We start from the raw sequence: 11,316 nt of genomic DNA on the forward strand, positions 1-11,316 counted from the left end.
GCCGCCCATCTAACCGCGAGCGAAACCTTCGCCTTTATCATCAGAAAATTGAAGCCGCCGACACCGATGGCGGCGCGTCGCCCTTTATCTCGAAACGTTGCGAAAATGTGTCAGGCGTGCATTCTAATGCACACCGACCCTGAAATGCAATCAGGGTCGTCTCGAGAGGGCCGTAGGTGTGAATTCTTACGAAACCCGAATGTAATGGTCAAGGTGATGTTTCCCCCTACCGCGTCGACGAAAAAATTACATACACATACACGAAAACGCATATGCGGCGTCGATTTTGTATAAAAATAATCCTTCCTGTAGTTGGTTAAACTGTACCTCATCAGGTTTTCCACTATTTACTACCCGCTCTGGGAACGCAGAGGTATATTTCCTCGCTCATTGGCAGCTTCGATTTCGTCGCTTAATTTATTGGCATTCGGCCGTCTTTTTTTGCTCTTCTCGAAAATGAAACAAATTATCGGTGAAAGTGCCCGTGCACTGGTGATTATATTGTGCATCATGCTGCAGTATACACATGGTGTTCCTCTTGAGGTAACGTATACCATCTTATAGTAATTTTTTTATTATTACCTGCTTGTGAAATACTATTATTATTATTATTATTATTTAACTAAAGCTCATGTTTATTCAAAAACTTATGTAATATTTCATTCAAAATAATTCAGTTTTATTTCATTTTTATTTATATTAATATTCATTACAAAACACTGAATGAAAATGTATCGGTTCTTTTACAAAGAAATATAAATTAATATAAAACAAATATTGTATGTTATGTAGATCAAGTATATTTCTGAATGAACTTATATTTTTACCAACATTACGTTATTTTTATATTATATTGTTTTTGTGTACCTAGTGTTCCTCTTGACGTAACGTATACCATCTTATAATATTTTTTTTATTATTACTTGGTCGTAAAATACTATTACTATTATTATTTAACTAAAGCTTATGTTTATTCAGAAGCTTATGTAATATTTCATTCAAAATAATTCAGTTTTATTTCATTTTTATTAATATTAATATTCATTACAAAACACTGAATGAAAATGTATCTTCTCTTTTATAAAAAAAATATAAATTAATATAAAACAAATATTGTATGTTATGTAGATCAAGTATATTTCTGAATGAACTTATATTTTTACCAACATTACGTTATTTTTATATTATATTGTTTTTGTGTACCTAGTGTTCCTCTTAACGTAACGTATACCATCTTATAATATTTTTTTAATTATTACTTGGTCGTAAAATACTATTATTATTATTATTTAACTAAAGCTTATGTTTATTTAGAAACTTATGTAATATTTCATTCAAAATAATTCAGTTTTATTTCATTTTTATTAATATTAATATTCATTACAAAACACTGAATGAAAATGTATCGGTTCCTCTACAAAAAAAATATAAATTAATATAAAACAAATATTGTATGTTATGTAGATCAAGTATATTTCTGAATGAACTTATATTTTTACCAACATTACGTTATTTTTATATTATATTGTTTTTGTGTACCTAGTGTTCCTCTTGACGTAACGTATACCATCTTATAATATTTTTTTTATTATTACTTGGTCGTAAAATACTATTATTATTATTATTTAACTAAAGCTTATGTTTATTCAGAAACTTATGTAATATTTCATTCAAAATAATTCAGTTTTATTTCATTTTTATTAATATTAATATTCATTACAAAACACTGAATGAAAATGTATCGGTTCCTTTACAAAAAAAATATAAATTAATATAAAACAAATATTGTATGTTATGTAGATCAAGTATATTTCTGAATGAACTTATATTTTTACCAACATTACGTTATTTTTATATTATATTGTTTTTGTGTACCTAGTGTTCCTCTTGACGTAACGTATACCATCTTATAATATTTTTTTTATTATTACTTGGTCGTAAAATACTATTATTATTATTATTTAACTAAAGCTTATGTTTATTCAGAAACTTATGTAATATTTCATTCAAAATAATTCAGTTTTATTTCATTTTTATTAATATTAATATTCATTACAAAACACTGAATGAAAATGTATCGGTTCCTCTACAAAAAAAATATAAATTAATATAAAACAAATATTGTATGTTATGTAGATCAAGTATATTTCTGAATGAACTTATATTTTTACCAACATTACGTTATTTTTATATTATATTGTTTTTGTGTACCTAGTGTTCCTCTTGACGTAACGTATACCATCTTATAATATTTTTTTTATTATTACTTGGTCGTAAAATACTATTATTATTATTATTTAACTAAAGCTTATGTTTATTCAGAAATTTATGTAATATTTCATTCAAAATAATTCAGTTTTATATCATTTTTATTAATATTAATATTCATTACAAAACACTGAATGAAAATGTATCGATTCTTTTACAAAAAAATATAAATTAATATAAAACAAATATTGTATGTTATGTAGATCAAGTATATTTCTGAATGAACTTATATTTTTACCAACATTACGTTATTTTTATATTATATTGTTTTTGTGTACCTAGTGTTCCTCTTGACGTAACGTATACCATCTTATAATATTTTTTTAATTATTACTTGGTCGTAAAATACTATTATTATTATTATTTAACTGAAGCTCACGTTTATTCAAAAATTTATGTAATCTTTCATTCAAAATAATTCAGTTTTATTTCATTTTTATTAATATTAATATCTATTACAAAATACTGAATGAAAATGTATCGTTTCATTTACAAAAAAAATATAAATTAATACAAAATAAATATTTCTGAATCAAGTATATTTCTGAATAAATCTGTATTTTATTTTAATATTATATTTTGATCAGTAGAACTTTTATATATTATTTTATTTGCAACTTCAATTTCTTAACAAAAGGGATGAAAATGAATCGCTGAAAATCTTTGTTTACTCACTGACGTAGTAGTAGATTGAATAAATTAAGTGTTTTGCTGAATGAAACCGTAAATGAATAAAAAATAAAAGATGATCATTTTACTAATAATTTTACACACACATTATTTTTAGCCAAAACTAAATATTAATTTTAAAAATAAAATTGAGAAAGAAATTTAAATACTCACTGATGATTATTTTAACTTTTTTTAAAAGACTAAGTAGTTTTTTAAGTATTAATTTACGCTAATAAGCCTATTCTTTTAATCCAACTGTTGCCTTTTGAAATCGTTTAAATTGGATCGTCATACTTTTTTGAGGTTTTTAATGATCAAGTAATCATGAACCAGTTTGAAGAAATTAATGAATGAAAAACCAGTTAAGAAGTGTGTTTGAAGAATGAATTTTAAGATTACTGGATGGAGTAATTATGATGGATGGAGGGCATTATAAAATGACTTAAAACATATATTGGAGCAACGGTTCACTAGTTACACAAAATCTATATATAAGTTGAAATTCACATGTTCTTATTCTTATTAATTTGGGTAGTTTTTGGATTCGATATCAGATCAACCTCATAAAATCTGTTTAGTAAGATATGTAAGATCTATCAAAACATTGATATATTATAAACGTAAAGGTTGTAGAGCTTTGACATATACTACTATACTACAGTTTTCTAAACGATTTCAAGAAATGGTATATTTATTAGGTTGGATTATATCAATATCAATTTTTAGATAACACTTGAAATAATTAATATGAAGGAAACAATTTTGAGTAATAGCAAGGCCAGCGTTTGAAAACTCGAGCTATGTCACGTACTATTCTTCGCTAAAACGACTCGTACTACTTAAAGTTCCAATTTATTTTATTAATATAACAAGCTTTCGTTGTACACACGGTATACGTTACCACTTTTTGCGACCATTCCGTCAGTTACGCAACCTACAGTTATAAATCATCGAGGCAGACGAGATATCGGTGAAAACTCAGGTTTGTTTTTGTTGCAGAAGGGAGCAAGAGACAAAAGATCGGCCCGGAGCCAGTGCAACTGCGGTAAGTATCCATTCTGTCTTCGTTTCCATTCATCGGGCTTGCGAAAGTCGATTGCGCAACGGCTCGTGGCCTGGTGGCGCTTAAGCCCCCGCAAGAACGCGACCGCTGAAAATATCGATCTATTAATTATCGAATTTTTTTTTCTAGAAGACCGAAAATGCGACGCCTGTCACAATAAATTACGGTGAATCGCGTTATTGACCCATTAATCCTGATTGCAGTCGATTCGTTTCTGCGTCTTTGAATATTGAAAATATAGTTTCAGTTTCGTCATCCATGTTTTGGTCAGTTCTGATCGATCGTTTTCGTGGCCGTGCGACTTTGTTTTGATATTGTGCAGATATGTTCAATTTTCTTGATCTTAATTGATATTTAATATATTTCCACATTAATATGCTTCATTCAAACAATATGTTTGATTCAACTAATTAAATGACTGATTTTACTATTATTGTGATTCATATTTAAACCAGTTAGTTTAATGCTACTGGAAAATATAGTGTCTTCTTGGAATTAAAGAAATGGATCTTATAAATTATTCTATTTTAGTTTTATAAAAAATAATTAATACCCTAATGATTCAATAAATTATCGTGTCGTGAAAGAAAATAATTGTATTGAAATAAAAATAAAACTATTACATATCGGAATAAGATATCAAATATACAAGGTATGCTAAAACAAAATAAGGGAAATTTTAGTTTTCGCACCAAATTGTTCGTCTACACCTAAATAGTCTCCTTTTTTTTTATAGGCAAAAAATCATGAATAAGTAATGAATGGGTGTGAATAGATGAATTATTCTGAGTCGATACGGGGTTTGTTATTTATATTTAAGCTTCATAACGAGATGACAGTAATAATTATATATGGTGCCAAATCAGGCCTGTATGGAGGATGACCTATCAAGTGAGTTTGTTTAGTCAAATAGGTGGCCAATTCAGCCGATGTGTGAAAGCTTGAATGAAGAATTAAGAATGGTCCTTCATTGTCGTTTCTTTTTTAGTATTTCAGGAAGCATTTGTGGTAAGCAAATTGATGAATATCATTTGTTGCTACCATTGTCAATTTATTTAGAAGAAACGGATAATCACTTGCTTGGAACTGCTTGGCCTATTATCGCTTTTTTTCGAATTTTGGCTCGTATTGGAAAATTTATTGGATTTTGATTCAATTTTATGGCAAGTCACATGACGATCTTGCAATATCAATACGTACACAGCATTAATGCTTTCTGGTACAACAACTGATTTCTTCGGTTGTTGATGTACTAGAATGATCTGTAGGCTTGTCATCTTCAACCTATTGACTCTTTGAAAATGCTAATACCATTTGTACATTTTTGTTTCACATAAAGCAAATTCATAGAAAGCAATTTATGCCATTTTAATAACAAATATTGCAAATTTCAACGGAAAAAAAGGATTAGTCCCTGCTTTCTACATTCTCTCTTCATGCTCCGTGTACGAATTTCGCACACTTCGGTTCATTTTTTACTGCTTAGTTTTCTCGCTTTGGTTAGAATTTTTCCTCTTTTCGTCATATACGCTGCAAGTGTCCCCATCAACTGAGTTGCTACCTTTCTATGTTTTCTTTTGATTTTACTGATTGAAGAAGAATTTTGAACAAGATTAGAATAGAATATTAGAAATAGTTCTTCTATCGGCTGATCTTTATCGAAATTGTTATAATTTGTTTTACATTTTTCTTATATCTTTATTTCTCATTCTGTTCATATTTATTATACTTCTAACTGTTTTGAGGTATTTCTTCCATTTAACTTTATTTCTATTGCTTCTACTTTGTTTTTTGAGTGCGAGTGTAAATTGATAATAGTACCAACATAGACAAAAACGGCCAATTAAAAAAATCACAAAAAAACACACAAACGTGCAAAAATTGTCGCTTATTTTTGTAAACAAATTAATTGTTTATTTAAAAAAATATGTAATCGAAAATATAATGCAAAGGTAGAGTATCGGGAATATAAGGTAGATGGAGTAATATTTCCTATTAGAATGTTTCTAAGTAGGTTTTTATTGATTTGAACTTATAGTTGAATTGAAAGGGCTGATTTCCTTCTAATCACAAGTGGAATCATTAGTATCTTATCTTGGTCTTTTTACGACAAGTTTCCAGATTAACAACTGATATTTTTTGATCTTATATTGTTCAATATTTAAAAAATAACTAAATTTACTGATTTTCGTTTGTAGAATGCGGAGTTGTGAGACGACAGATGCGGGTAGTAGGTGGTAACATCACTAGAGCTCATGAGTTTCCGTGGATCGCTGGAATTAGCCATGCTGGCGAGTACCATTGCGGAGCAGCGTTAATTTCCCAAAGACATTTAATTACTGCGGCTCATTGCGTTAATGGGTAAGATATTACTGCTTACAGCGACCCCAACATGAATTCTCATTAAAACCATTGTAGGTTTGACACCAGAGACCTTTCTGTAACATTGGGTGATCATGACCGATCCGCTTCAGACCGATTCAACTATATCGAAGTCAGAAGAATTAGATCGGTGAAGAAGCACGAATATTTCGACGTGGCCACCTACAACAATGACATTGCAATCTTGGAAATGGATATTCCTGTTAGTTTCAATGATAAGATGAGTCCAGTGTGTTTACCTAATGACGGTGAGTGGGATTTTGATACATATATCCTGCTTTTCTAAATAACCTGTTCTAATGCAGATTATGTGGACTATACTGGCCGTGTGGGAATTGCCGCTGGTTGGGGTAGGTTATCCGAGGGTGGGGATACCTCCGACATTCTCAGGAAAATTGCTGTGCCCGTATGGAGCAAACAAGAATGTTACAATTCCGGTTATGGTGAGAGGAAGATTTCAGAGAATATGTTCTGTGCGGGATATGCTGAAGGCCGTATCGATGCCTGCCAAGTAAACTTATAACAATAGTTTTTTGATGCGTTTTGTTGAAAATGTGTTGCTTTTTTTCTAGGGTGATAGTGGTGGCCCTTTGCAGATGAGTAACAATCTTGGGGACATGGAAATTATTGGTAAATATTTTTATACTTGATAAACATTTGTATGGTTGAGATTTTTTTGTATTTAACATTTGGTGTTCAGCGAATTTATGTGTGATGATCACAAATATTGGTTGATGCAAAATTTGGATACTTGATTGTTCAGATCATAAAAATTCATCATCATGAATATGTTTCCGAAGCCGTAAGAATTTGTAATGAAAAACATTTTGATAATCCTGTTATATAGTTTCAGACCAGTATTCATAATATTCTGCGTAATAATTATCTAGGCAATATATATATATGTATGTATATATATATATATATATATATATATATATATATATGTATATATATATATATATATATATATATGTATATATATATATATATATATGTATATATATATATATATATATATATATATATATATATATATATATATATATATATATATATATATTAATATACAATTAAATAGTTTCATGTACTTTGGCAATTTAGATAAAGGCAAATCTTTAAAACCCATAAATGATTGCCAAATTGACAAGAAAGAAAATAGCTCTTCTTTCAGCTGATATTTCTTGAAATTATTATAATTTGCTTTGCATTTTAATGGATTGTTGAACTGGTGTTAAATATCATATATATGTATGTATGTATATATGTATATCATTTGGTTTAGATAGTTTCATCAACCCAGTTTTCTCTTTTAAATAAATGTTTATATTTATGATTCTGACAGTCCTTATAACTTATTAGATCCACATATCAATAAGAGACATCATTTCCACAGCTTGCAACTTCAGTTTCTTAGTTTTAACTATTTATTCAATAATTCAACATTTTACAGTATTTTCAAACATTTCTACAGTCGTCATACTTAAGTAATTTTTATATCTATGAATATTGCGTATTTATTTCTTTCTGTAAACATTGCATTTTATTTTATAATATCTTTTATTGGGTATGCTTAACAATAAATTATAATAATTTGCTACTAAAACAGAACCGATTTGTACCTACTTGGTTAGATTAACATAGTAAGATGTGGGTTGAACACATAATTATACATTCTCCAACACCAATATTAAATTAATCTTGTTAAGGCAATCTTGTTTTCATTTTTAAGGCCAATTTTTTGATATGATCAACTGATTTGGAGATAATTGTGAAGAAGAAGTGGGAGTATCTTGAGGTCTTGAGCCACCATTTGCTTATTCTAGCGAATTGATGTCTTATTCTTGTACCAACATATCTGTCAATTGGTTTAGTGATGTTAGATATGAAAATCTATTCATCACTCCTGACACTACTATTACTCTCTGCTCTCAAACTCCCCATAACGGTTCAATTCAGTTGGGGTCTGGCGATTGTGTTGGTCACGGAAGATGTTTAATGATGTTATGATGCTTCTCAAAATAACATTCTTGGAACCAGTCATTTTGGAATGTGGGAGCGTTTAGCAGCAATATATTAGTCATAATAATATTCCCTTAATAATAATAACCTTATTTTGAGGATGTCAAAATATTAATTCGCAGTGATTTGATGTGAATGGGAGGACCAGCTGCATACCCAGATAGTACTGCCCAAATTTTAACAGAACCTCCTTCATGCTTGACTATAGGAAGCAGGCAGTCCGGATCATTGGTTCTTTTGAGGTTCATACATAAACCCGAGCGTTTGTAGGATACAATATGAACCACTATATTCTCCCAATCATTATTTGAGTTTTATGATTGTTGCATCACTTCTTTTGCAGCTTAGCATTGGCTTTCGTTATAAAGGGTTTAATAATCGCTGCAATGCTCAAGTGTTGAGTTCTACTGTCAATTATGTCGCGGTATTTTTATATTGTCTAGCTACAGTTCTTATTATTATTCATTGGTCTCTGTTACTTAACTTCGATTTTCCCTCTTTTGAAGTCTGAGGGGATCACACATTTCATTGATAACTTTTTTTAACTATTTCAGAACAAATACTATAATACTCTGAAATATAACCTACCAGACTTTGCATATTAATTGAACGCCGTATTATTTACACCGAGTCACTCTTGCTAATACGCAACAAGATGTAGTATACTGCATTGTGTTCATATTACTCAGTTCCCCTTATATATATTTTAAAGTAAAAATTAAGGTACCCTCCATGTAGTAACCTTTTTGTAAATAACATGCCTCAAGGATTGATTATTTTGAATTATTTTATGTTTTAATTATTTTGGTTGTAATTTTTTTCCACCATTTTTCTCCTTTAAACATTTTTGTTTTAACGGTTTGTTTGTAGCGAATTTCATTTACTCTAGATAGCTCGACCAACTCAGTACTCTGTTCTGCATAAATTTCAGAATCGACTGTAGGAGTATATTTTCATTATTTTTGTTTTTCATTTCTATACCTCTTTATAACATGTTAGATCCATTTAAGACACATCTTTATAGTTTTAATCTGTTACTCACATTTAGATATCAATTGTTGCGTAAACAGTGTTATACATATTTGTTTTAGTAGTAATTAGTAATAACTTCAATTCGCTTCAATTTTTAATAATTGGCAATTATATTTCTCTATGTATTTCCAATAATATTCAAATAGTATTTACTATAATTTATTATTATTTAATTACACTTTATTATTATTATTTTACATTATTATTATTTAATATAGGAAAGTGAATGAATTGTATATCTCACCTTTCATTTTCTGATGATTCAGTTTATGGTTGTTTTGTTTATTATTAGTTATTCATTTTCGATAGCTTCATCAAGAAAGTACCCTCTACTTCATAAACTTCAATATCTTTCTTAGACTTTATGTGGATCTTCCTTATTTGAGTATTTCCATTTATGTACCTCTTTGTAACTTGTAATCGCACTCGAATACAGATGTCAACTGTGTCTGTTGCATAAATAGGGGTGATAAATATTTATTTTCGTTATGAGATAATTCTATTTTTTATGGCATCATCCAGAATTATTTTTTTTCTAAAATTAACGTTGAATATCTTTTGAACAGGTGTGGTGTCATGGGGCCGAGGATGTGCTAGACCAAACCTACCAGGAATCTACACTAAAGTGGTTAACTATCTTCATTGGATCGACGAGAAGTTGGACGGTGAATGCATGTGCCAAAAGGGATCGAGATTCTTCAAGTGACACGTCGCTCTCAACAGCAACAGTAGCCGCAGCAGCAGCAGTAGCAGCAGCACCGGCGACCCAGAACGAAAACTTTCCAAAGAACAGCGGTTACTTTTACCAAAAATCGAATCAGTCAAGGCAAATCTCAGTCCTTATCGTTGCGGTTGTCCCGAGAACCGTCAATAACGTTACGAAAAAGTAGTTTTGTCCATAGAGCGAGTAAAGTCGGCTTTCTAAACTAGGTGAAGGTTCGACCGATCGAAAAACGCAGCAACGAACGACGAAATGCACGGAAGCGAGATGAAAGTCACGAAAAACTCGTTCCTTCCGTTTCTGCCGCGTTACAGGAAATCTCTCTCGGCATCGGACCGAACGCTCGCCGTCCATTGTATGAAAATGAGCTTGGACCCGATTTCGATTCACTTCGATTCAATGTCGATAATGAAAAACGAACGATGCTGGCCGTGATCGCAGCCGTGTTGGTTATGTTCGTCCGTTCAAGGCGAGGTCGCACGTTTTATGGATGTGTAAAATGATCATTTGCGTGAAGTTATGCAAAAATTATTGTTTATTAATAGACCAGAAGACTAAGGAGAATTACTGACCTTTACCGTTTCGAATAGTCGTCGGCGGTGTTTGGATTTGTTTTCGTTCTACCGCAATGCCGACAGTATTATACAATGGTTAACGCAAAAGTTACTATTAATGTTAATTTAGCTTTAGTTTTACTGATGCAATTATTGCTTTGTTCTAAAAGCCACGCTTCGCACATAAACAAATTCTAACGCGCGTTTTATTGGTGCCAAAATGGAAGATGAGTGATGAGATGCTAGTCAAATACTTAGAATTGAAAATTTACACGGTTTTGTGACATGTTTGTGGGATGTTAATGATGTTCTTAGGAACGTTTTACCAAAGATTTAATAAATAAAATTTATTACTAATCGATTTAAAGTGTTTTATTTTTATTTTATTGATACTATTTCTGCCTTTCATCCTGACATTTTCTACAGTCTACTCAATAAAACTGCGAACTTACGTGATCAAAATTTATGATGTGAAAACGTCTTGATGCTGCCACATTGGTTGACTTTTAGTTAATTTTGTGTTTTACATATAACAAAATTCTAATGCAAATAAAGTATGTTATCAAATATAATACAGCAAAACACATTGGTTGAAAAGTCCC

General features: G+C 30.2%; 1 protein-coding gene across 1 annotated transcript; it reads left to right on the forward strand.

Moving 5' to 3' along the window:
• The first annotated feature begins 321 nt into the window (after positions 1–321).
• On the forward strand, positions 322–10,296 carry LOC143200230 (trypsin-1). The gene is made up of 7 exons (XM_076410628.1): positions 322–543; positions 3,940–3,985; positions 6,202–6,364; positions 6,422–6,633; positions 6,691–6,896; positions 6,958–7,015; positions 10,006–10,296. Exons 1-7 carry the CDS (start codon positions 457–459, stop codon positions 10,143–10,145), a joined length of 912 nt encoding a protein of 303 aa, XP_076266743.1. The 5' UTR covers positions 322–456; the 3' UTR covers positions 10,146–10,296.
• Positions 10,297–11,316: the final 1,020 nt, after the last annotated feature.

This window comes from Rhynchophorus ferrugineus, unplaced genomic scaffold (assembly GCF_030347505.1).
Source record: "Rhynchophorus ferrugineus isolate W39M unplaced genomic scaffold, kcgeb_rfMv2 rfM1, whole genome shotgun sequence".
NCBI lineage: Eukaryota > Metazoa > Arthropoda > Insecta > Coleoptera > Curculionidae > Rhynchophorus > Rhynchophorus ferrugineus.